Genomic DNA, 26,306 nt, shown 5'->3' on the forward strand with positions numbered 1-26,306 from the left:
GGCCTCCAGAGAAGTGGTATCACAGGCACGTGCCACCATGCCCCATTTGCTGATGGGAGATCAGCATTCTGCAGCTGCCTAGGTGACATATGGGGGTAGGCAGAGCCGAAGCTCACATCTGGGACTTGAACATACCACCTCAAGAGGCCTGAGAGGAGAGTGCCCATGGCTACAAGGGAGGCAAACCCCTGATTCCTGCGCTCACAGTGGCTCCCGAAATCCTGGCCCTGAAGTGCTGGATGGCAAGTACTAAACAGCTCCCTCTTCTGACACCCTGTGTCTGTAGAACGGCCTGTGCCAACTAGCTCATTCTTTATACGGAAGCAGAAATTGCAGGGAGTGCCTCTTACCTCTCTATGCCCTGATGTGTAACAGAGGTTCAGGATCCGGGGAGAGAGAACATGGGAAGTGCCGAGACCAAGAAGGAGAGGAAGGAGGAAGGCCAGGGGTCGCTTCCAAAGTTTGTAACCGACCTCAAGGCCACGCCCATAGCCCTAGTTTCCCACGTTGCAGGTTGGGAAGGCTGGAGAGTCCTCGGGGAAATTCCCGCGCCCCTGCTGGCCAGAAAGCGCCCGGAGACCGACTTCCTTCAAGCGGATCGCACACCCTACTTCGCTTAGGGACACGCGTCCCTCTCCACCTCTGCACCGAACTCCGCCCCTCCTCCCACCTTCTATCCCACCGCGCCATCACCTTCTCACCAGGACCATTCCAGTTCTCGGAACACTAAAACGTCGCGCGCAGAGGGCTCCGAGTCGCTGACCCGGCGCCCCACGCTAGCACCGAATAATCCGAGCCCTAAAGACAAGCGCCGGAGGGAGCGCAGCTTCAGATCGCCCGCTGCTGGCCCGCCCGATCTTGGAGACGCAGCGCGGGACACTTGGCACTAGCTCCTGGGGACTCCAGGTCTGTCTGAACCCACGAAAGGGTACGGGCGTCGGTCCCCACACGGGGGCGCTGAAGCATTGACTTCGTGTCCCTCACGAGCTGCGCGGGCCGAGACGTGTCCAGCTGAGTGCACCCTGCCCCGGGAACAGCCTGGAGGAACCCCGAGTCGGTACTCCCAGACTCCGGCTGCGCTCCCCTCGGTTTCTCCCTTGTGGCAGACGGTTCCAACAGCGTGATACGCCGGACCCCATCGGAGCCCAGCCTGCAGCCCGGGAAAGCTGCAGCCCTTCTCGTCCAGGAATCTGGGCTGTAAACCGGCGTGGGAACCCGGGAGCCGGCCGCTGGAGCCCCTGGAGCCGACGACTGGAGGAGCTCACTGCCGGGGACCGAGGGCGCGGCCGGGATGGGAGAGGAGGCGCGGGAGCAGAGCCCAGAGGATGCTCGATAGCTAGCAGCTCCGGACGACGCGCACCTCCAGCCGGACTCGGCGCTCACGCCCCCGGGGCGCTCAGGCTCCGCCCCCTACCTGCGCCGAGGCACCGCCTCCGCCTCGCCATTGGCTGGCCCCGCCGCCCGTCAGACGAGCCCCCGCCGCCCTCCCCGGGCCTGGAGCTGCGCCTCTTAGCGCCCGGGCCGCTGGCCCGCGCCACTCTCCCGCGCTGCACCAGCCACAGACCCCATAGCAGCTCCCGGCCGCCTGCCGCGGGCTCAGGGCGGACCATGCGCCCTCCGAGCCCACCGCATGCCCGCTGGCTCTGCGTGCTGGCAGGAACCCTCGCCTGCGCCCTCGGACCCACGGTGAGTGTGCGCCCCTCCACCCAGATCCCAGGGATGGGGGAACTGCGGGGGCGGCTGATCCGGGACCATCTGGCCATCGGGGGGCAGCAAGAGCGCAGTTCTCTCTTCTCCTGGTACCGGATCTAGCCCAGAGGCGTGGGCGCTGGGTCCCTAATAGCTCAGCCTAGAGCGTTCACTGGGAGGTGATCCCACGGAGCGGTGGAGAGGTTGGGGGCGAGAAGGAGCCCCAGACTTGCCCTTGCAAGGAGTGCTTGTTGGGGGTACGTGGGGAGGGAGGCAGTGGGTGGCACGATCCGGTGAGATGTGAGATCCTGTAGACTGTATGCTGGGAAGGAGGCTGTGAGTGTCTGGAAGCCTTTCTGGGTGTTTTGTGAACTTGTGGGATGAAGACAGCACAGCGACCGACCAACGTTAGTGCCTGTACCCTGGGAAGGGATCCTTGGGATCTGGTGAGACTCTCCTCCTACCCTACCTCCTCTAACTATAGGACGATGGTGGGAATACAGGTCAGAGTTGGTGGCAGGAACAGGTATGTGCTGGAAAAAGCTGGGGATGGGTGGGGGGCTTGCTCTACCTTCGACCTCTGCTTCCTCTTGCACCGACATGTGTGCGGGTATGCTCCTGTGGCCGTGGCAGACTCACCAGGGCCATGGGGCCGACTCCTGGTCACCAACTACCTCAAGACTCAGAGTCCTCCTAAGCCCATTTAACAGAAGGGCAAAATGAGGCCACAGGGGCCACACCTGTCCCTGCCAGCCACACTTGGACAGGGGTGATCTTCCCTTCCCTTTGCTCCAGGCCTGTGGAGCTTCAAGATTGTTTTTTCCTAGTGGATTGTGGCCTGGAGGCGAGTGGGGAACCTTGGTCACCTAGTGGGGTCTATCCCATGGTTCCTCCCTTATCACCACCTCCACCAGGGCAGGGGTCAGGACATGAATCTGTTTCCACCTAGCTGGTGTCTGGCACACCCTGCCCTGGGAACGCTCACCCCCTGCAGAAGGCACTGCCCTCTGAGAACTGGCAAGTGTTGGCCCTTCCCCTGTTCACGGTCCCTCCCCACACTCCAGGCTTCATCAGACTCTGGCTCTCAGTGTCACAGTCTTCAGGCCACACAGGTAACCCTCCACCTGCCCCAACTCTGTGTTCCAGCGACTCCATTTTAGATAAGCCAGGCGTTTTGGAGACAATGGAGACCTCTGGCCCCAAGTCACCGTCCATCTATAGACAGGTCGAGCCCAGTCCCTCCAATATCCACCATCCCACCTTCCCACTTATTAGGTGCCAACTCTGGCTCCTCCTCCACAGAGCCTTCCCTGGTTGCACCTGATCTTTCCACTCCAACCCCATCTCAGGTTCTCTAGCCTCCCAGCCTCAGATGTCATATCCATCATGGGAAGTGAGACTCATTGTCCCCTTGCTCCACAAAACAAGGGGACGGGAGGAGGGTCCCAGCTCCTGCTATTCTCTCTCTGTGTCCTTGCTTGCCCTCTCCTGGAATGGACACTCAGTGTTCCTGCTCCAGCCGGACTTGGGGGGGACATGTTATCAGAGTCATAAAATGGCAGCTGCGGAGTTCACATTGAAGGCAGAGAGCCTTATCACTCTGTTTATGGGGCCCTGCCTTGGCCTAGGAAGGGAAATCTTTGAACGGAGAAGCCAAAAAAAAAAAAAAAAAAAAAAAAAAGGAAGAAAACTTCCAGTGTCCCAGAGGAGGAAGTGAAGTGTGTCCCAAGGCCTTCCATAGCTCCTCCCCCTGGGCAGCAGACAGGTACACAGTGCCAGGCTGGTGGGGACACTCTGACTAGAGACAGTCTGAGGCCCTACCTTGCAAGAGACTCCCCTGGAGGAACATGTCACAACCTTAGATCGATGTGGAGTGCAAACTGAGGGCCAGGCCTGCTGTGACAGACAGACTGAGAAACCCAGAGGAAGAGGAAAGGCAATGTTCTGAAGTTTGTCTACACTGGTCAACCTTCAGCTGCAAACTATGAAAACAGCCTTTGTAGCCTGGTTTCTATCAGAACCTGGATGGCTGGGGTGAAGGGCAACTCTGGCCCCTCTGAGTGATCCCCAGGAAGATGGAGGCCACACCTCACTAGAGCAGTCCTTTCTGGACACGACTGCTAGCTTTTCTACGGTCTGCCCCCACTACTTCCCAGTCTTCTGGCCTCAGCAGGCCACACCATGACCTTTAGGAATCATGGTGGCCACTGGGACAGAAAACCTTTTGGAATAGAAAGATGTCCCAGGATCCCCCGGGGCACGCTGAAAGACAGAATTCTCTCTAAACATGTATGTCTCCCCACTCTGGAGTCTGGCGACCTAGCCTCCTCTGAGGCTTCCATAGCTTGTGTGGGAGTCAAAGCTTGGAACAAAAGCCTTGGACCCTGCCCCTCCCCACAGCCATGGCTAGTTGGCTTAGGAAACATCTTTAATATCCATGGAAGGACCTGGTTTCCTCATCTCTGAAGGGACAAGAGAACCCTTGGCCCAGAGTGAAGGAGCAGCAGAAAGCAGGGCTGGGCTGGAACCAGCTCCACTTTTTGGCTGAGACCTGACCTACTCAGGTCTCAAGTGAGACAGGGTTGGGTGTCCAGACAGGACCTTCCATGGACTCTGAAGGAGGAGACGATAGTGATTAGGTCGGGTGGCCCATGTGACAGGTCATCTCTGCTCCTTGGTCCCAAGCGTGGCCTCTTGGTTCATGGACGAGGGCTGGAGGCTGGAGGCAAATGTGAGCCTCACCCTACTCTCAGTCTCTGAGGCTTTGCCCTTCCAACATGAAAACAAGCATGCAGAAAGAATATTCTGATAAAGCTTGAGCGGTGGCCCCTGCCTGCATTCCAGCACTCAAGAGGCTGAGGTAGTAGGAGTGAATTCAGTGCTGGCCTGGGCTCCTCAGTGATAAATAAATAGGAATCGCATAATAAGGGACGGGAGAAATGGCTCTGGGGTTAAGAGCAACATCCTGCTCTTTAGAGGACCGTACATTCCCCACCACCCATAACTCGGCTCCAGAGCACCCTCCTGTGGCCTTCTTGGGAACCTGCAGGTATATGGTGTACTCACATGTATGAAGATGCACACGCATGCATATAAAACTTATTTTAAATCTTTGTAAAACGATAGTATAATGAATATACAGATATCTCCTAGGTTTGACATCGGCTAGTTTCAACGTTTAATATCTACGTCATTTGTTTATTTTGGCTAAAATGTATTTGAGTCAATTAGAGGAATGTTGACCTTTACCTCCTTGGTTCAAAATGCATCTCTAAAACCAGTGTCCCCTTCCCTGTGTGCTGCGACATTCTGGTCACACCTAATGGTAGTCTCCCTCGGTCCCATATTTAAATATGCTCCAACCACACTTAAGCACCACGGGATGAGCAGTGGCATCCTCAGAGGGTTGTCTTGTTACCATGGCTCTCTTGTCTGTCGTCATGGGGTCAGATAGCCAGCTGGCCGGCGCTTGGGGTGAGAGTGAGGTGCGCTCTCAGTGAGCACTACGCAGGGCTTCCCCGGCAGGACCAGCCCTCTGTGCGCTCTATCTTAGGTGGTTCAAGAGTCTAAGATCCGCATCTCTCAGGAAGTACCTCCTCCTAGCTACCTTCAAAAACAAGTTCTTCCTGCATAACAGGTCATTGGGGGAGGGGAAGAGTCCACAGGCTGGCATCAACAAATCAAAGACTTGCAGCCTTGGGCTTCTTGGGTGGTTGGTACAGAGCATTCTGCAGGTGGTCATCAATACAGCAGCACCACAGATCCTGGTCCCTCTGCCCAGGAGTGCCCAGGACAACAGGAGCTGTAAATGGAGCATGTGCCGGAAAGGTTTTCTGCTCCACAGGAAACTTCCCAACCAGTGCACTGAGATGAAGCAGGTTGGCTGGGCTGAGATTCCAATAATTGTAAGAGCTCTTAAAGTGTGCTCTCTCTCTCTCTCTCTCTCTCTCTCTCTCTCTCTCTCTCTCTGTGTGTGTGTGTGTGTGTGTGTGTGTGTGTGAGAGAGAGAGAGAGAGAGAGAGAGAGAGAGAGAGAGAGAGAGTAGTAGTAGTAGTAATAGTAGTGTTGTCGTTATTGTTGAATAGAGCTAGGCCTGGTGACATGCATGTAATCTCAGCACTGAGTAGGCTGGGGCAGGAGGATTGCCAGATTAGGGCTATTGTAAATAAGTGGTCATATACATTCACAGAAAACTTTGTGTAGGGGCATCTCTTTTGTTTTCTTGGGTAAATGCCTAGGTCGGCTAGCCAGATTACAGCACTGTGCATGGTTTTTTCCTGGGTGCTAAGGATCCAAACCAGCTTCTTGTGCTCACACGTAAATACTTTACAGATGCGGGCGTCCCTACAACCCCCTGGAAAGTCTTTAACCCCAAAATGTAGCTCTGCAGCCTGATTTCTCCACTTTCCTCACTTAGCACACACATGCGTGTGCACACACACATGCACACACACACACGCGCACACACACACACACCAGTACAGGTTATACTTTTCTCACTCTGAGCATATAGCTGAACTCAGGAGGAGCTACAATCCACAAAACGTGGGTCAGCAGAGAGGGAAGATACCAGGAAGGGGAAAGGGACCAGACAAGCTAGAGATGAAAGGAGCAGGCAACTCAAACCTCCCCTGTTTGGCTGCCACTTACCAGTGGGTCAGGCACTCAGACTGGCTGCACATTTGAAAGGCATATGACAGGGACAAGCCTGGCCTGGCATGGGAACTGGGATAGGGCTTTGGTCATAATTGCGACCTACTTACAGCATCCCCTACTGTGCAGCATGGGTCCTCAGCATGTGAAGCCAGACGTGATAGGCTCGTGCTGTTGGGAACAAGAGTGTGTTAGGGGCTGTGTACAGATCTGCCTGAGTAAATCACCCAGCCACTCAGCCAGTAGTGGCCCCCTGTCTGATTCAGAATCTGTGGTCCTCACAAGGCTCTGCCCCCTTCTCAAGACTGCTTCCTCCTTGGGGAATGTGGCTGTACCATGTTCCTCCCCACTGCTTACAAAAAAAATTGTTTTTTATTAGAAAACCTTACAGATTGAAGTGGCAGCTAAACAAGCTGTTCTGTATGTGTGTATGTGTGTGTGTGGTGTGTTTTGTGTGTATGTGTGTATGCATGGTGTATGTGTATGCTGTGTTTTGTGTGTGTGTGTATGTATGGTGTGTGTGTGTGTGGTGTGTTTGTGTGTATGTATGTATGTGTGTATGTGTGTATGCATGGAGTGTGTGTTATGTTTGTGTGTGGGGGGTGTGGAGTTGTGATATATGTGCTCTTGAGTGTGTGTGTGTTGGTGTGGCAGCACAGGTTAACTTACCACACCTTCCCACCTTTCTGCCAGGCTTTCTCGTGCCCTCAGCAAGAAGACATGGTCTTTATTTAGTCTTCTATAGAGCTTCTCCCTTCTTCCGGGCCTCAGAGTTTCTCTGTGCCTATCATCACATGATCCTGGGCTCAGGGCAGTGGGGACACATAAATGGACAGCAACATTGTGGTGGTTTCTAGATGGGGCTAGTGCCATAGGGAAGACATCAAGTAGTACCATGGTGTGCTACCAACTGCTGCCAACTTCCCATCTCCTCTGCTTGTCCCAAATTCTGTGACAGGTCACAACGGCACAAGTCATTCATAGTGGTTCTTAGAGTTTAGAATTCTGCAGACAACACACTCTCCCTGGATTGATCCACCTCCTACTCTTCAGAGGCCACCTGTACCCCAAAAGACTCTTGTTTCCCTATATCTAACCACCTATAATATGACAGTCCTTTGTAAAGTATGTGTCCCTTACCCTCAGCTTATGGGCCACATGTTTGAGGGTCTTTCATAGCCTAGGAATCAAAACTGGCATTATTCCCAGGCCTAACCCCAACTTCTCTCCATGACTCCTCACAAGATATTCCTAGAACTCCTCACCATATTTACACAAAGCTTCTACAACCTCCAATGGGCTTTCATGTCTGCCTGTCTGTGTTTGTACCCTGGGATGCTGACCACCCCTTATTGTCTAACTCTTTCCTCATTCTGTATAAACTCTCTCTGTGACCCACCCTGATGCTCACTGTCCACCTAGATCCCACCCTGGAGCTCATCCAGTGATCAGCAAGTTTGGCTGTATTTGGCCAAGGAATTTTCCAATGTCCACTGTGTGTCTGACGTCCAGAAGGATAATTCGGATGTTTAGAAAAAGGAAGCAAATGGGAGAGGAAGTCCAAGGTCTGCCTGAATTCCTCAGTGATAAGGGCCAGAGGGAGCTGCCCTTGCTCTGTCCTCCCAAGGGCCATGGTTGACCAGATGGCCCAAGGCAAATCTCTGGCAACAGATTGATCCTACACAGACTAGAGTCAGAGACTTGGGTCCTATCTGGGGATGTGACTTACTGGGTGACCTCTCTGGGTCACTATTTCTTCTACATTCCTTCAAACGGGTATTTTATTCAACTAAATTTTGACAAAGACAGTTTAACTACTGGATATCATACCTCTTTGTGGTTCACAGCTCTCCAGAATTCTAGATTATTCTGGGGACTCTAGGATCCATGCCCCTCTCCTCTCCCTGACCCAAAACCATGCTCTGGGGTAGTGCTCCTGGAGAGATAATTGCATGATGTCAGCCAGAATGCTATTAAAGAGTAGGAGGCAAATGTAGCTCAGAACTAGGTGCCCCACATACACACTTATATGTATGTGTATGTAATGTGCGTATATGTGCATATGTGAGTGTGTGTGTGTGTGTGTGTGTGTGTGTGTGTGTGTGTGTGTGTGTATACACACATACATGTTTAGATGCTTAGAAAAAGGGAAAAAATGGGAGAGGAGATTCAAGGTCTGCCTGAATTCCTCAGCGGTAAGGGCCCGAGGGAGCTGCCCTGGCTCTGTTCGTCCATATATGTATGGCATACCACCTGTTCGTCCATATATGTATGGCATACCACTGTTCGTCCATATATGTATGGCATACCACTGTTCGTCCATATATGTATGGCATACCACTGTTCGTCCATATATGTATGGCATACCACTGTTCGTCCATATATGTATGGCATACCACTGTTCGTCCATATATGTATGGCATACCATTCTTCCATATATGTATGGCACACCACTTGGCAGACCTTATGGTTGTTACTCTGACTTAAGAGGGACCCTAAAACCAAGGGGCAGCCACTGTTCTGTCCTCAGTCTACAAGAATGGACAGTTGGGTCCCTCAGATAGAAAAATTAACTATCTTGAGCCATAAACAAGGCTATTGGCTCGAGTTGTGGGAAGATCTGGTTTCAGGCATGGCTCGCCTTCCCTGTCAAGCAGCTCTGGGTTTTCTCTGAGTCCATCCTGCCAACCCTCAGTGGCCTCATCTTCATCTTGTTTGTCAACAACATTACCACAGAAGCCCCAGCCTCTGATCCTTTGAGGTTTTTCCAATCCAGTGGGGAGAATTAAACCTCTTTGACTAGCTTAATCCAAAGTCCCAGGCGTGCGAGCCTGCTGCCTCTGAGGAGCCTGCCTTGGGCTGGGTGCCAGGCTCTGTGGCTGGGAATACTGACTGACTTAAGGCTTGGTCACACCAATGTCCCACAAGAGAGATTGAAGTGGGGATCTTCCCAAATGAGAGCCTGGCACCTGAGGAGAGGAAAGCCTGTTCGTGCGGCACGTGCACAGACACAGCTGGTATTCGTGCAGCCTGTCCTGCTTTCACACCACTGCACGGTGTGACACACGGTGACAGTGTGGGGAGGCTGCAAGTCCATACATAGGCATCCAGCTGTCGTAGACTGGTGCTCAGGAGGGGACCCGGCGAGGTGCAGTGGTGACGAGGTGACAAACAGTCAGCCTGACTTCCTCTTTCAGAGGTTCCCCAAACTACCCCACACCGGGGGATGAGCTGGTCACAGATTCCCCGAAGCCACACATGGCTACAAGTACTCTAACTGGAAAGGTGGAGCGTGTGATTCCCCAAGAGGATACGGAGGCACCGGGTCTCCTTCACGCTGCCTTTTGCTTCTTTAAGCGGCTGTGCGGAACGATGCCCCGTGACAGCACCATGCTGCTTTCTGTGTGCCAGGAGGGAAAGGACTGAGCAGCTCATGTCTGGACCCCAGCTGGCTGGGTACCTGTGTTCCCTGTGACATCCAGACCTGGACCAGTGAGGTCCTCCCGTAGATCCGGGGCATGATGAGGCTCATAGGAACACCCTTATTGTGGTGGAAGGGACCTTTTCTCTCGATGGAAGTGAAGAGCTCCCGGCTGCCTGGGTGCAGGTCGGTCGCTGATGTTGACTCACATAGACCACTGGTTGAGTTCTATGTCCCTCGATGCTGTCGGCCAGGGGGACCCTTAGAGGGAGGACATACAGGGACGCCCCTAGGTCTGTGTTACTTCAGCAAGGCGTTGCGTCAGCGGGAGAGTGAAGGTGGCGGGTGGGGGTGATGTCCGTTTTCCAGGCAGAGACTGAGTCCCGGGTGTGAGCACTGCTAGGTAGACTCAGAGCCTCTGTCCCTGAGGTCGCTGAAGCTTTACCTGAGGCGCTGGTGGAGGCTGATCTTCTCCAGCCCGGGCAGACAAGAGGAAACTGACAGCAGATTGCCAAGAATAGCAGCTACTTCCTAATGTCAGAAGCAGACCGAAGCTATCCCGGTCCAGCTGCTTATACCACGGAGGCCTTTACCTTCTCCACACCACAACCCCCGCCAGGCCTGACATTCTCCCCTTGGTCCCAGACAGCCGCCACTCAGACTCATATCTACCCCAGTGCCATGTCTTGTGATGCCTGCCCACCTCACCCTACCCTGGTTTCAGAGCCTGCTAGAGGACAGGGGGGAATCGGGGCTTCTCCATTGTCCCCTTTCCCACTGTGCAGAGGTTTGGGAGGCTGCCTGGGCTCCGCAGATGTCTTGTGAGGCCCTGCTAACTTGCTTAAGCCTTCCTGGTCCTAGTGGAACCCATTTTGTTTTGATTTTTTTTTTTTTGTGGTGAAAGACATAGTGAGGTCCGGCAAAAAGGGTTGGCATTGCCTTCCTGTCTCCTGAGAAAGAACAAGCAGAGGCTCCTTCCGTGAAGGAGGTGCTGCAGCCGGGCTCCTTTGCTCTGCCTGGGCTTGGCCCCAGGAGTGGGAGGCTGGTATCCAACATCCTATAACAGCATCACTACCCATGCAGGGGAGACTGAGGCAGGGCCAGAGCAGCAGAGCCTAGTGATCAGCTTAAGACTCGAGGGAAAAGCTCTTTCCAGGGTCAGAATCCTTACATTAGCAGCACTGTGTGGGAGCCATTTGGGGTGAGGACATTTGGAGCCCACAGGTTGGGATCAGGGTGCTGTCTAGGGCTGAGGCAGAGATACAGCATGGGTTTGGGATGATGCTCTGTCTGGGGTTTGTGAAGTATAAATTAGAACTAAGATAAGGGTTCATCTGGGCCCAGGATAGGTTATAGGCTGGGTCGCGGTTGGAGTTCAGAATGAGGCTAGGATAAAGACCTTGGCCGGAGTGGACACCGGTGTGGAACTCAGACCCCCAGGCTGAGAGCTGGTTCAACCTTGGCTGACCCAGCTTGGTCCCCTGGCCCTCAAGTCCATGGTCGAGGCTGACACCTTCTGTCTGCTTTGTCCTCAGGGAAGCCGGGCCGCCAGCCCACACCAGGAGTGTGAATACATGCACATGATCGAGAAACAGCGTCAGCAGTGCCTGGAGGAGGCTCAGCTGGAGAACGAAACCACAGGTGAGGCAGGTGTGAGCGGAGGAGTCCCACGTTCCCTCATGTCACCAGCCCCGTCCAAAGCATGTGGCTCCCACAGTGGTCAGATGGGGATCAAGGGCACAGGTCACCCTCCAGAGCTCTGGGCCTCAGACACAGCAGAAGGGCCACAAGGCCACCACACTTTCCTGACCCCACTCACATCTGGGGAGTTCCCAGCTCTTCTCTGGGACTTGCCTTAAAGGGTCCAGCCGTGGTTACTGGGCTACTTGAGGAGGGAGAAAGAGGGGACTCAATGGTAGAGGCTCCTGGTGAGACTAGTGGCTTCCATGAGCCCCAGCCTCTCACACTCACCATGGTTGGCACCCCAAATCAACTTCCTTCAACCCTTGACTTACGTAGAGCTTAGAAGAGACCAGTTGGCCAGACCCTGCAGAAGCCTGTCAGGACAAAGGAGAGAGAGCTCTGTCTGCTTGGCTTGTTCGGTGTAGGGAAGCAGAGCAGCTGGGGGGATGGGAACTGTCCCGGGAGAGAGCTAGCATGGTGGGGCAGACAGGCAGCTGGGTCTCCATTCCAGGGCATCTCCCCAGGCTGGGCTACGGTTACATAATGGGAGCAGGGCACACCTGTCCAGCTTGCTGGCTCCTGGCTCCCAACAGCACTCTGAAGCGGTTATGTAATCTTTTTGGGCCCCTCCTAAACCCTGGTGCACAGACCTCCTGTGCCCATGAGTGGATGTGGATTCATAGTCTCACGGATGGGCCTGGTCTGAGCCACACTTTGTGGCGGGCTGGCCCCCTCACTCCTGAGACCGAGGTCTGGGTCACTGTGTGACTGGACCTACCTCCTGCCTACATGCCCCAACTCTGTGCTGCCAGGCTGCAGACTGGCCTCAGCAGGCCTCAAGATCATGGGCGAAGCCCAAGAAGCTCAGACTCCAGACCCTGGGCCCCATTGCAGCTTCTCTCCAAACCAGTCCCCAGAGCAGGATCCCAATGAGGTCACTGCTGGCACAGGGTGCCTGTGGAGTGCCAACGCCCCATACACAGCAACCAGACTGGCACCTGGAAGAGAGCAGGCATAGGTGTGCAAACTGTGTGTCTGCCCTGACTACTGCTGGTCACGCAGATGTTCACGGGATGCAGGTCACGCGGATGCAGGTGGGCACTCCTGGTCTGACCCTGACGGAGGCTGTGCCCGGCCTTCCTGAGTCTACCCCTCTGCCTGCCTCTGAGTACCTCTGTAAGACGGAGGTCTGTGTCTGTTTAAACCTGCCTGTTCCGTCACTCTGTCCACCCACACAGTGGCCTTCCTGCATGCATGCATGTAGATTTGCATGGATGTCTAGGCTCAGTATGCCTGGGAGTCCATGCGAGTGTGTGTCATTATGTACAGGAGATTCTGAAAATGGACTTGCCGGGGCCTTGGTGCCACCTGCCTCTCCCTTCATCTGGCTTCTTGGTGGGGGTTTCCTGTTGGGGTCTGAGCCCTGACTGGGGAAATCTCCCAGACACAGTCATTTCTAAAAACTAAACACTTGCATTACTCCGTGGGGTCCCAGCCCTGAGGTCCCCCCTGCAAGGAGCCTCCCAACCTGCACCCCACAGGCCTCTTTTCTCCCTGCCCGTTTGCTGACCTGGGCCCAGAACCAGTTCACAGCATGCCATTGGCGGTGCCTCACTTAATTGAGGCCAAATGCTGCCTCCCCACTGGGCAGAGCCCTCTGATGGAGCTGAGCACAGGACTCAGCACACCCCAGCCCCTGCCACACACACACACACACACACACACACCTCTTTAGCTCAGACTGGCAACCCTGAAAGCCTGAGGCCTGGCGGAGACCCAGACAGACACAATAGCTGACCTGCAAAACAGAGTGTGCCGGGCACTGTCATCAAGGGTGCATAAAGTCCAGCGGCAGCCAAATTCCCAGCGAAGTGCTACTGAGCCCTGCAGTCCAGGAGAGGAATGTGTGAATAGTCGAGAGACTTGCCACACCTCATCCTGCCTCAGTTTCCTCATCTGTGAAATGGACTGGTTATATAAGCTACTGATTTAGAGGTTGAAACAATGTTGCGACATTCCAAAGCTAGTGCTTACTGATGTTAATTGAAACAGGTCATAAATCCTGGGCAGGTTTGCACAGCCTTGGGGGAGGGAGGTCTTGTATGTCCTCCTAGGAGCAGAGGATGAGGACGGACCATCAGCCAAAGCAAACTGTGAGACTTGGGAGAGACTGAGGGGAAATGTTAACATGGAGTGGGAGGGGCACAGGAAGAAAGGCTGCTCTCTGTGTGACTTTGTTACCCTTGGGTGCAGGTGCCACCTGGAGGGCTCACCCTCTCTCGCCTCACTCTCCTCCTTGGCTGCCACACTTGGTGCCTAACCAAGGCACTCAGAGTCCTGCTGGTCCCCCAGTAGGTTCATTGCTTCACCTCCTCTTCCCAGGCCCCCATCTTGAGAACTTTTGAACCTTCGGACCTGGGCTGGTCTGGGCTTGGCCCAGCTGGCACTGACTTTGACTCTGGGGTTGGGTTTCCTGAGCAAATCTGTAGGGCTGGCGGCATTGCAAAGGGACTGGCGTCCTCAAGAGAGGGGTCTGGAGGAGTCTTCTCACCACAGGGGCACCCATCTTTTAGAACCGCTGGAGACACCCCTTAGCATCCTCACCAGCCAGTCTCAAACACTAATCAGTCTTCACTCACCGCCAGACTGCAGTGCTTGAAGAGCCAGCTCCCACGGTATGCTCTCCTGTACCCAGAATTCTACAGCAGACATCTCTGGCGCTGCCTTTACTATTATAAAACAAGATCCAAATGGCGCACACTCCTGTTTTTAAACAGTGACGGTCTCTGACAGAGCCTCTTGGGGATAGATCCTGCTTTCTTTGAATGAGGATTAATAGCCTTGTTTGTGTCGAGAAGGCGGGCCCAAACAGCAGGGCTGAATTGCTCGAAAGTGCTGCCGGTAATTTGGTAATATAAGATTCTGAAATCTAAATGTCTGTTTTCTCACAAACCGTAAAAATGAGGGCCTCTCACTGGGCTGCTGGAAATACGATGTACGACGCTCTATAAAAGAAAGCACAGGATGGAGGGTGATTTATAATCAAATGCCGTGGGCATGTGCAGGTGTGACGGCAGTAAAAGATAAGAGGGGACAGTCTGAAGGTTGTGCCTATAAATATAAGCCCTGAGAATGAGAGAGCTATAAACGTAGATTGAGCTCTAAGCTGTGCTCGCCTCTGACTCAGATACCACGGCACTGCAGCAAGCGACACAGCTTCTGAGACTTTAACTAACTCTCATTAAAGTTCGGGACAAAGCGAAGCACGGGCTGTGCTCCCTTTTTTCCGGGACGCTCCTCAGAACTAAAGCCACAGCTCTGAGGACTCGGATGCCAGAGCCTCCGCCCTTGTCATTCGAAAAGACTGACACCCATTCAAGGGTTCAGTAGTTCATCCAGAATGAGAGACAGTTCCCCATGGAGCAGAACCAGCGCGGATCCCTGCCTGGCATATCTGCTGCTTGGCCATCAAATGGGGATGTCGCTCAGTTAGTGTGCGGAACGAGTCCTGGGTCTAATCTCCGCACTGGATAAACTGGGCATCGTGGTGCACACCTGTAATCTCAGTAGAACTCAAGACACAGACAGGAGGACCGGAAGTCCAAGGTCTCCCTCAGGGCCAGCCTGGGCTACACAAGACCCCAGCTAAAGTAAACAAATGATGTCATGTAGGGAAGTTCTGTCCCTTATGGAGAGAGGACACTCTTCCCTTCCCTTCAGCACAGGACCTGTGCGTCCTGAGCAGACATGGCCTCCACTCAGACAAGTGCCCCTCTAAGGAAAGGAGGAGAGAGAGTCCTCACTATGCTCATTTGGTGACACATGCCCTCTGCCTTCACCCACAGGCTGTAGCAAGATGTGGGACAACCTCACCTGCTGGCCCACGACCCCTCGGGGCCATGCAGTAGTCCTGGACTGTCCCCTCATCTTTCAACTGTTTTCCCCCATCCACGGTAAGAGCTCTGGTCTGAAGGGGGCCATGGTGGTGGTCGGGGGGATCTTCTCCACTTAAAGAAGCGGGAAAGCTGTCTGAGGGACTAGAGGAAGCTGAGGGCTTCGTGGCCAAGAATAACACTGCGTCTGAAGAAGAGTTGTGGGATGTGATTTGCTCCTCACATAGAGATAAGCATGTGGGAAGGGCTCACTAAATATTTGCTCAGCAATTGATAACTGATTGACGGGCAGGTCAGTTGAGTTATGGCTCCCATGTTCTTGTTGTCTTGGTTGTGACTCAGTCTGTCAAGGATTGGAACAGATGACCTTTGGGGCCCTGGGCAACCGTCGCACAGCTCAGCTTACACACCTTGTCGTGTTCTGTTTGATCAAACATTCACACGTCAGACAAAGGGGGACCTCTAGACCGCGTTCGGTCAGTATGAACACAATGGCTTCCACCACACACAAACCGTGGGAAGAGACATTGGAAACTGCCGCCGGCCTGCCCTCTGGGAGCCCCAGTGTTAGCGGGGGACACCTTTGAGTGAGACAGTAAACAAATGTATAATAAATGGGCAGAGTCCCTGGGAGGAAGAAAGAGGTGCTCTCTGAGGTGAGGAGCTGAGGGAATGTGAACAAACTCGCTTTTCCATGGGTACCAGCACCTCAGCATCCTAGCCCCAGAGTGTATCTGAGTATGGAGATCCTGGCCCTCGGTCTCCAACAGCTGGATGACCTTGGGAGATGACCTTGTGAAGTGAGCAGTCTGCACTCCGAGGGTCCAGCTCTGAGGCTGATGGAGAGAAATGGGAGACTAGCACTAGTGACTGGACATATGGAGAGTCTGAATGAAGGAGAGGATGGGTTCTCGGCCTTCCATCTCAAGAGCATCCTTAGCCAAGAGTGGATAAGGTTGATGCCTACCCCCACTCCTGTGCTTTGGGTAAACGGGGCTGAGGAAAGCAGGACAAAGAGTCCTGGTTCCTATAGGAGACTAAAAAAATCAGAGGGTAAGAAGGAAGTATTCTACTGTGGCCAGATAAGATGCCTGCAGGAACCCTGGGGAGAGTTCCATGGGCAAAACTCTTGCTGTGCATGCTTGAGGAGCCCAGAGTTCAGATCCTCAGCACCCCTGTAAATACAGACACCTGGGGTGCATCTGCAATCCCCGTATTCTCAAGACAGGGACTCCAGTTAAAGGCAGAGCTGACAGATGGCGGAAAGAAAGTCCAGTGGTTAGATACGTTAATAAGGATCTCAGTTGGTAGAGGTACGGAGCTGAGACACAGCACCCAGTCTGGCATAGGCATCATTGAGGCAAGGCACAGGACCAGGTACAGACGGATGGACAGACAAACAAGTGGATAAATGGGCAGATGGAGAAATGGGAATTCTAATGGGCCATGCCGAGCGAGCGATGGGAAACATGCTGAACAGCAGGCCCAGAGACAATAAGGCATTCTCTGTCAGATGATGGGTCAGTGGGGCCATTGTAGAGTTAGGGATCCCAGGTCTTTACAGGGCTCGGGTGAGGGGGGGTTTTATACCCTCCATTGGTCTGGTGTGTTTTACAATCTCTTGCCTGGCTCTTCTGACTTAGTAAAGCCACAGGCCCACATGTTCCTAATGTTCTCTGATAAGTGTTTGCACAACTGTTTGCACGACTAAGTCACTCATCCGTCTGTGCCTTCAGCTGGGGCTGGACAGGTGGTGACTGTGCACAGACCACAGTCTCTCTGCCTCTATGTTTGAGGGGGGAAAAAGGAGCCAAATTCTGTTTTGCAAAATGGAGTCGAAATGGCATCTGCTGAGTCTGTCCCCGGACAGCAGAGCCCCCAGCAGCCCTGCAAGAGCTTCTCCTCACTTCAAGGTGCGGGAGCCGGGCGGCTCTGGTCTGCCTGCTGGCTCTAGACTCACTGTCTCTTCGTCCAGGATACAACATCAGCCGTAGCTGCACTGAAGAAGGCTGGTCACAACTGGAGCCCGGCCCCTACCACATTGCCTGCGGCCTGAATGACAGGGCATCTAGTCTGGATGAGGTGAGGGTCCTGTGCCTCCGTAAATCCTGGGACACACCCTCGTCAAGTTCACATCTCCCAGGACCCATCCCCTGGCTCCTCCAACAGGGCACACACAGGACTTTTCACATGGATCACACCCAAGGGTGGCTAGTCCCCAAGGAGCCAGACTGAAACAGAACCCCCTGAGCTGGTTGGCCTCTCTAGATCTGAAATCCCAGCCCTTGGGAAGCTGGGGAAGAAGACCATGAGTTTGAGGCTAGCCTGGGCTATGCAGGGAGACTCTCTCGATTCTATTTGAGACATGAGTGATTGACGGGCGGGAGTTGTGAGGTCTCCACTCAGTTCCGGCGCTGATATTTGTCATGCACGGCAGATAGACGATCCATTCCCCTCCTATCATCCTCTGGGCAGTGTCTGTCCACAAAAACTGGGGCTTAGTAAGTACCGCTCAGCTGCTCTTGGGAGTCCTAAGCACATCTTCCTTACGTGAGGCAGGGGCAGTGGGCAAAGCATATGGCTGGCCCATTCCCATCAGCAGCCCCAGTTTTGAGCCTCCTCCAACTCCTACCCAAGACTCTTGCCTGCCTTCCCGCAGCAACAACAGACCGAGTTCTTCAGTGCCGTGAAGACCGGCTACACCATCGGTTACAGCTTGTCCCTTGCCAGCCTCCTTGTTGCTATGGCTATCTTGAGCCTTTTCAGGTGAGGTCCAGCCCCAGGCAGCTCACAGTCTCTGCCCTTGCCTCTGCTAGGCCAGCCATCCCAACCCTCACAGAGGGTGGCCAAGATGTGGTCTCTAGAGAAGTCTTTGTCTTTTTTCCTGTATATTGGGCACCAGAGGTAGAGCCTGCCCAAATGTTCTGCATGCATGGGAGGTTGGGAACTGGGCATGTGTGACCTTAGAGGCGGGGCCTGTAACCTGGAGGCCTAGGATGGGGTGGTCCAAGGCCGCTCTGCATCCCAGATGTGCCTGCCCCCTTCCAGGAAGCTGCACTGTACCCGAAACTACATCCACATGCATCTCTTCATGTCCTTCATCCTGAGGGCCACTGCTGTGTTCATCAAGGACATGACCCTCTTCAACAGCGGGGAGATGGACCACTGTTCTGAGGGCTCGGTGAGGACCCACCTGACCCCACACACTTCCTCCTTATCCTCCCCACCTCCTTGCCCCTCCTCTCTCCTTAAGGACAGAAACAGACACACCTTGACTGTTTACCAACTGCACCTCCCTTTCAGGTCTCTGGGCCATTTCGGGGTTCATCTATTAGTTAGTTAGTAAGAAATACAGTGGGTTCCTCATAGTCAGTGCCCAGAGCCCCCATCCAGCCTCATCACAAGTTTCTGATCTGACCTCAGGCCACTCCCTGCCTCAGTTTCCCCACCTGTACAAGTCCTCCCCACATTGCTCCCAGCTCAGCCAAGATGTTGCTCCCCACACCACTGTCATTCCCTACCTGCTCTTGCTGCTTGCCTCCCTCAGCCCTGTCCTGGGCTTTCCCGGTGACAGGAGGCTCAGAGACCCTCAGAGGAATGTTGCCAGGCACTGTAGAATCTGTCTCCTTGTTTGCTATTTTTTTCATGCTGTGACAAGACACCCAACGAGCACAATGGAAGGAAAGAGGTTTTGTTTGGCTCATGGTGCAAGCTGCAGCCCAACATGGCGGGAAAGCAATGGAAGCAGGACTGGGGAGGCAGTGGGTCACTTGGCACCCACAGATGGGCAGCAAAGAGAGATGAACAGGGTTCATCTCTGGCTCATTATCACTGTCTTCTTTTTATCCAGTCTGGGACCTCGGCCCATGGACAAGTACTGGCCACCTCCTAATTAGCAAAATCTAAGAACTCCCTCTCAGGAATGACATTAGCCACCATAGTCTCTACAGAACTCAAAGGACTTCGCCCTAGGACACGGCTTGAAGCAAGACTCCTGTGCTGTGTTCTAAGGACGAATGGCCCCCAAGTGAGCTTCCAGATCAGTAGTGGGATTCCCAGGATAATGGGATCCCAAGTGGAGAGAAAAGCCCAGGGTGACTCCACAAGCTGGGGGCCAAGAGAGGACCAGAGAGAGGCCTGCAACCTCCGGAGAGCTTGTAAAGCAGGCAGGGCTAGAATGTGACCCGGGAAAGGACTTTCCGATCATGGACGGGAGAGAGAAGACGAAGGCCTGGGGTGGGAGGCGGGGGGGGGGGGCAGCCCAGATTCTGTGTTTAGGGGGAGTGCCCATGAGAGGGTGACTTGCAGCTCTAGAACAAGTGAGTGCTTCTCTGAGGAGACCTTTATTCAGGCTATGTTAACTTAACCACTCAGAGCCCCTCATCGCCCCCGTGTGTCTCAGGAGTCTCCAGTTGTCCTCACCTGCCTGGCCCTCCCCCACCAGCACCCCCAGGAGGAGGATCCCCTCCCCCCACCCCCTCCCCTCTCTATCTTCTCTAACACTGTGATAAACACCATGACCAAAAGCAACTTGAGAAAAGGGTCATTTCACCACAGCTCACAGTCACCCAGGGAAGTCAGGGCAGGAACCTGGAGGCAGGAACAGAAGCAGAGGTCATGGCAGAATGCTGCCTATGGTTTGCCCCTCATGAGCTGCCCAGCCTGCCCTGGCACCGCTATGGTGAGCTGAGCTCTCCCCCATCAGCCATCAATCCAGAAAATGCCCTACAGCCTTACAGGCCAGACCAGTAGGGACACTTTACCAATTGAGGTTTCCTCTTCCAGACAGATACCAGCATGTGTAGAGCTGACAGGGAACCAGCCAGCACACTGGTTCTACCCTCCTTTCAGCCTTCTCCACACTGTCTCTGGGTCCCCTCCAAAGCCTCAACCCACACCTTATGGTCAGGGAGCTCCTGAAGTCTCCAGTAAGAACTCACCCTTGGGTTCCTAGCTCCTCCCAGTACTCACAGAAGAAGAGGGATCAGAGGGCTGGCTGTGAGGAAGGGAAGGGGTGGTGAGTGAGCAGAGAACAATGTGGAGAGGGGAAAGAAGGCCTTTGGAGGGAGCAGGAGGAGGGAGGGAGCAAGAAGGAGGTTATATAGGCGGGGCTGTGTGAGTCCTGGGTGGCTCAAAAGTGGATAGACAGATGAATGGGAAAATGGGTGCTGTGTGGGTGAGCGGACAGGCAGCTTAAGTGAGTGGGTGGGTTGATGGATGAGCAGACATAGTTGATGAGTGGATGCTTAGGTGGCAAATGGATGAGTTGTCATGAGAGGGGAGGTCATTAAATGGATAAATATGGCCGGGCATAGTAGTTCACACCTATAACCCTGGATGCAGAAGGCTGAGGTAACACAGTGAGTTCTAGACCAGCCTGGTTACGTTGTGAGGTTGACTGAAAACCCACTCAAGCACGAATAAACAAATGTCTGGCAAATGGGCAGGTGGATAGGTGGACAGGAAGTGTGTCCTCAGCTTTTGTCAACCTTTGGCATTGTGACACCAGGTTGTTACCTGTCGAGTTCGTGCTGGAGAACCTCAAAATGCAGTTACCAAAAATATGGCAAAAAAGAAAAACTTAACATTTTAAACAAGCTTACCATTTTGTGTTGGACTACACCCATGGTTATTCTCAGCCACACACAGCCAGACACAAGCTGAGGATTGGACATGCCCAGAGACACAGAAGACATGTGGAAAACACACTGACAGATGGATAACTTAAATTAACAGCTCGGCCAAAGTGCCCAAGGATGTAAAGTCAAGATCACAGGAAAATCCACTGTGCACCTGATTCCAAGAGCCTGATTGGGAACTGACAGCGGCCAACTTGGCCCAGCACAACTGCGTTTGCCCCCATTCCCCCACAACCAGGGGCTGGGCAGCAAAGGGATCTGTGGACCCTGAACCTCCCTCTGCCCCTCCCCACAGGTGGGCTGCAAAGCAGCGGTGGTTTTCTTCCAGTACTGTGTCATGGCCAACTTCTTCTGGCTGCTGGTAGAGGGCCTCTACCTACACACACTGCTGGCTGTCTCCTTCTTCTCCGAGCGGAAGTACTTCTGGGGGTACATACTCATCGGCTGGGGTATGGTACCAGGGAGGGAACAGGGCTGGGGAAGCTCCCCGGGAGGCGGGAGGGTACAACCCTAGCCTGCTTATGAGGTTCTCCGCTGACACTCATGAATGTCTCCAGAACGTATGACCCTGAGGGCCTCCCAATCTCCTGCGGCGGCTCTATGGTGCAAAGCCTGAACAAAAACATCTATTTCCCCTTTTCTGATCCTGACACTGAGAGATACTGTCAATCTATAAAGGGGTTAAAAATTTAGAAAAAAAAAAGACTGTCTAAGTGGTCACAGGCTTAAGGCATATAGCATCATCGGCTCTTAGAGGGTCTTTATATCTTGAACAAATTGCACACTGTAGGTAGAAGCCCTAAATGTCCACCCTTCCTTCTTCCCCCCGTCCACCCTTCCTTCTTCCCCCCTCTCTTTCGTTCCTCCTCCAAACCCTCCCTGTGTTCTCTGCCCATTTCCTTCTCTTCCTTTCTTCTTTGGCCCCGACAGGAGTGCCCAGTGTATTCATCATGATATGGACAATTGTCAGGATCCATTTTGAGGATTTCGGGTGAGCTGTTATCCCATCTCTTCCCCCCCCCCCCCGGCTGCTATCACTTGGGGTCGGAGTGTCTGGGTATGATGCTGCTGCCAAGGTTTGGCAGGTAAACAGACCGCAGCATCAAGCCCAAAGTAAGAGACCAGAGGGAGCTGCTGGGAGTAGCAGATTCTGGGCTTGGGAGCAAAGCCAAAGACACCTGGGGGATGGGTCACCCTCAGGCTGAGGACTTCTGTCACCCAAATCTCCATGTTCAGGTGCTGGGACACCATCGTTAACTCCTCACTGTGGTGGATCATAAAGGCTCCCATCCTCATCTCCATCTTGGTAAGCTCTCTGAGCCCAGGGTTGGCAACCAACCTCAGAACGCGTAGCAAATGAGGTTTAGGTCAGAAAAGAACCTTAAGGTTTCCACCACCTACCCGTGCCTCCAGCTCTTCCTCTAGGGCAGGTAAGTTGGAGGGTGGGTCCTCAGGGGTGCAAAGGAGAGTCCCAGATGATTTGCCCCAAAGGGAAGAGCTGCCAAGAGGTACAATGGGGGAGTGACAGAGCAATGGAGAAGAAAGCAACCCACCCCAGCTTCCTCTCTCTGCGTGACCAACACTGGGGGCCTCTCATTCAACAGGTGAACTTCATCCTGTTTATCTGCATCATCCGGATCCTGGTTCAGAAACTACGGCCTCCCGACACTGGGAAGAATGACAGCAGCCCATACTCGTAAGTGTGGGCCCAGCACCCCAGCTCCAAGCTCCCATCTGGGTCTTCATATCACCCCCCTACACATCACCTCACACCCCTACACTTACCGAAAGCCAGACATTACTCTCCCCACACCCAGGCTCAGCATCTGCCCTACATCTGCTATCCTGGTTGATACTCAGTGTCCTTCAGGTTCAAACCACTGCCCCCCAGAGAGCTTGAAGGGAGTGCGAACCCTGTGCCTGCCTTGTGTTTGGTCTGACCTGGGCCTGGTAGAGGAGAGGACACAATAGATGCCCAGCAGGGGTGTCTTGGGAGACCCCATTTCACACTGAGGCCACCATGTTCGTACTCCCCCGTGATAATTCAGTCTCTCAGAGATAATACCAGGTACAGGATGACGGGTCTCCATGCCTCACTCAGGATCCCGAGTAAAAATGCTCAACTGTACCAAAGACAGATGCTTCCTCACTATCCAAGGTTGGGCAGGGAGAGAGGAGGTATTTTCCTTCCCCAAGGTTGGGGTACACCATTATGGGCAGGGAGAGAGGAGGTATTTTCCTTCCCCATTGCTGTAACAAAATGCCTGACAGGCAATTTAAGAAAGAAATTAAAAGTCGTGCTTTAGCTCGTGGTTCAGGGTACCATCCATCGTGGTGGAGACGGGGCTGCAGAAGCGTAAGCTGGTCATCCTGCACCTCGTCTTGAATGCTGGCGCGCAGCTGACTTCTTCCTTTTTATTCAGTCTGGGACCCCGGCCCATGGAATGGTGCCACCGATAGTCAGTCTGGGTCTTCCCACCTCAACTCCATCTAGATATCACCTCTCAGGCACGCCCAGAGGTCTGTGATTCTAAGTCTTGTTGAGTTGACAACTGATATTAACTGTCCCAAGGGCTGTAATTCATTACTTAGAAGAGGAGGGGCGCTGTTCCCTGTACTGGGCACTGGGAGAACCAGCAAGTTTCTATGGAAACCAGAGCTCGCAGGCAAGTGAAGGAAACACAGACATGACGAGGGTTCCCACGCAAAGACCATCGAACCTTCACGCTCACGATGGTGATGGAGAACAGTCCCATCGTGACTGGCAAGCCACACAAGCCTGACAATCCCACAAGGGACATTTAGTAATGGAATCCTAAACTGGGATTCTTAAACTGGTTAGGGGAATCTCAGCTGTGGCTGGAAGACTCCCCACTAGAGAGTCACGAGCTGCTGGATTTGGGATTCTGTTCTGGAGCCCCGTGACTGTCAGGCCTGAGGCTGACGCTTCCTCCCATTCCTGGTGTGACAGCAGGCTGCGTGGGCAGAACATCCCTCTCCTTTCCAGAAGGAGACGTGTGGGGCTCGCCCACTGCCGAGAGGCAGCACTCCTGCCCCTCACACACTGGTGTCCTTCACCTCAGCAGCCTTGCTTCCCAGAATTCCAGCTGCAATGGGCTAGAGTCTGGGGGACAGAACCCAAACTGGTCATGGCCAGGTCTGTGTGGGTGACATGGAAAGGAACATCTGTCAGAGACAGAAGGGGTAGCTGGAGCTGGCGGTCCCCAAGGAGGGGCTGTCAGTTCCCACTCTCAATTTAAAGAAAACCTCCATCTGTCCGCCTCTGAGTATGGGATGGGTTCATGGCCAAAGAGGTGTGGTTAGGAGCCAGGCCCAAGAAGGAGGGGCGGGCTAGGGTACCCCTGCATGGGGTGGAATCTCAGGATCAAGGCAGGGGAGGCAGGGGCAAACATGGTTCTACCCAACCACATATACCCTGACCTATTCTCTGCCAAGAAATTAGGAAACCATGGCCCTCACTGCCTGGACCAGCCATGAGGTCCTTTAAGGGACATAGGCGTGCCTGGAGGAGTTGCTGGCCCCTCTGGCACCAGGGCAGCGGACAGACAAACTGTGGTCTTTTGGAGCAGGATTCTGTGTACTGCTTTGAGATGCGGGAGGGATGCAGGCTCAGGGAAAGTGGTAACTGCAGAGACAGGGCCTAGGCAGCAGAGAAGGAGCTGCAAGTCTGCATAAAGCAACCTGACAAGCAGGCATAGCGCCGAGCGCTCTTCACCCTCCTGCACACTGGGCCCGGACAGCCCTGGGGCTGGGAAGACTTCATTTCTAGGAGCTAGTGTCTGTGAAGACACCCACAGCACTTCTGACGTCGCCTCGCTCTTCAGCTGGGGACACAGACCAAGGGGAGGGGGCCGAACTGAGAAGTTTCTCCTAAGTCTAACATAACACATCATCCTCAGTGGCCTTCCTCCATAAGGGAGAGAAAGAAGGGAGTTTAATTCTCTCATGTGCTTCCCCCAGGCAAGGGTAGAGGAACAGGAAGGCAGCAACACTGACAGACGGGCAGGAGTGGACATGGCGTGCCACTGTTCCTCCTCACAGGGTCTGGTCACTATCGGCATTTGGTATGGCCACACCCGTCTACACGTGTGGCTGTGCGTACCCTGTCTCTCCCTGTCCCCAGGAGGCTGGCCAAGTCCACGCTTCTGCTCATCCCCCTGTTTGGAGTTCACTATATCATGTTTGCCTTCTTCCCCGACAACTTTAAGGCCCAGGTGAAAATGGTCTTCGAACTTGTCGTGGGGTCTTTCCAGGTATGAAGATGGCCTTGAGGAATTTGCCCAGGGCTGCTGTGGGCTCTCCATTCCGGTCTTTTCTTGATAAGCACTCCCTCTGCGCTCAGTGCTTTCCTTAAGCAGGGGGTTAAAGGGCTGTGGGGGAGCAGGGTGGGCTGGGTGGGGCTGGAGTGCCCGCAGTCCCTTTGCCTCACCTCTGCTGTCCTCTTCCTTCTCAGGGTTTTGTGGTGGCCATCCTCTACTGCTTCTTCAATGGCGAGGTGAGCACCTCCTGAGGAGCAAGTGTGGCTAAAAGCTTGCCTCTCTCCAGGGTGGTTCTCAGAGAGCAGCACTCTAGTTGCCCGTGATCTCATTTTAAAATGCACCCTGATTGCTCCAAGAACCCAAGGTCTTAAAGCCTGCACTTTTACAAGCCCTGGGTGGGTTTAGGAGACAGGCTCCTATGCGCTTATCAGAGGTGAAGAGTAAGTCCAGCTACCTGGGTGTGGGCTAAATTGGGGGTAAGACGTCAAGGAAGGTGCTGTTGCTCCCACTACCATACATTCAAGTGGGTGCCTGAATGAAGAATTGGCACCCCTCTGCCTCCCTATACTGCATTTTGTGACCTTCTGCAACCCATCTTGCCTCTCGCCAAGATCCAGAGTTGATTCCCTGGCTCCCAGCCCTGTCCCACGCCTCCTAAGATAATATCCAGGACTCTCAGTTTAAGTTAGGGACCATCTATGGCCTGCTTAACAGCGCTGCGCTGGAGGCTGACCACCCTTCCCACCCCTAGGTGCAGGCGGAGCTGCGGCGGAAGTGGCGGCGTTGGCATCTGCAGGGCGTGCTGGGCTGGAGCTCCAAATCCCAGCACCCGTGGGGAGGCAGCAATGGCGCCACATGCAGCACTCAGGTGTCCATGCTGACCCGCGTCAGCCCGAGCGCACGCCGCTCCTCCAGCTTCCAAGCGGAGGTCTCCCTGGTCTGACCGCCAGAGGCCGCCAGGCCCCTTCACACCCTCCCCACGCGGGCCCCCGGAGCAGAGGTCTGCAGCGACGCCGCTGGCTCCAGCTTTTCGTAGGGACACACTCCT

At 54.0% G+C, this 26,306-nt stretch overlaps 1 protein-coding gene across 2 annotated transcripts; it reads left to right on the forward strand.

The window, feature by feature from the left end:
* Window positions 1-1,587: 1,587 nt before the first annotated feature.
* On the forward strand, window positions 1,588-26,201 carry VIPR1 (vasoactive intestinal peptide receptor 1; the record flags this gene model as incomplete). 2 transcript variants are annotated; one of them, XM_080934166.1, is made up of 13 exons in its annotated part: window positions 1,588-1,686; window positions 11,299-11,404; window positions 15,292-15,399; window positions 17,315-17,421; window positions 17,999-18,105; window positions 18,388-18,520; window positions 21,274-21,427; window positions 21,909-21,969; window positions 22,215-22,284; window positions 22,583-22,674; window positions 25,123-25,252; window positions 25,453-25,494; window positions 26,010-26,201. In XM_080934166.1, the coding sequence occupies exons 1-13, from the start codon at window positions 1,609-1,611 to the stop codon at window positions 26,199-26,201; spliced, it is 1,380 nt and encodes a 459-aa protein (XP_080790292.1). In that variant the 5' UTR covers window positions 1,588-1,608. The 2 variants fall into 2 exon arrangements, with proteins under 2 accessions (XP_080790292.1, XP_080790293.1); XM_080934167.1 differs by having other exon boundaries at window positions 18,002-18,105.
* Window positions 26,202-26,306: the final 105 nt, after the last annotated feature.

This window comes from Micromys minutus (assembly GCF_963924665.1).
Source record: "Micromys minutus genome assembly, chromosome: 21".
In the NCBI taxonomy this organism is placed as follows: domain Eukaryota; kingdom Metazoa; phylum Chordata; class Mammalia; order Rodentia; family Muridae; genus Micromys; species Micromys minutus.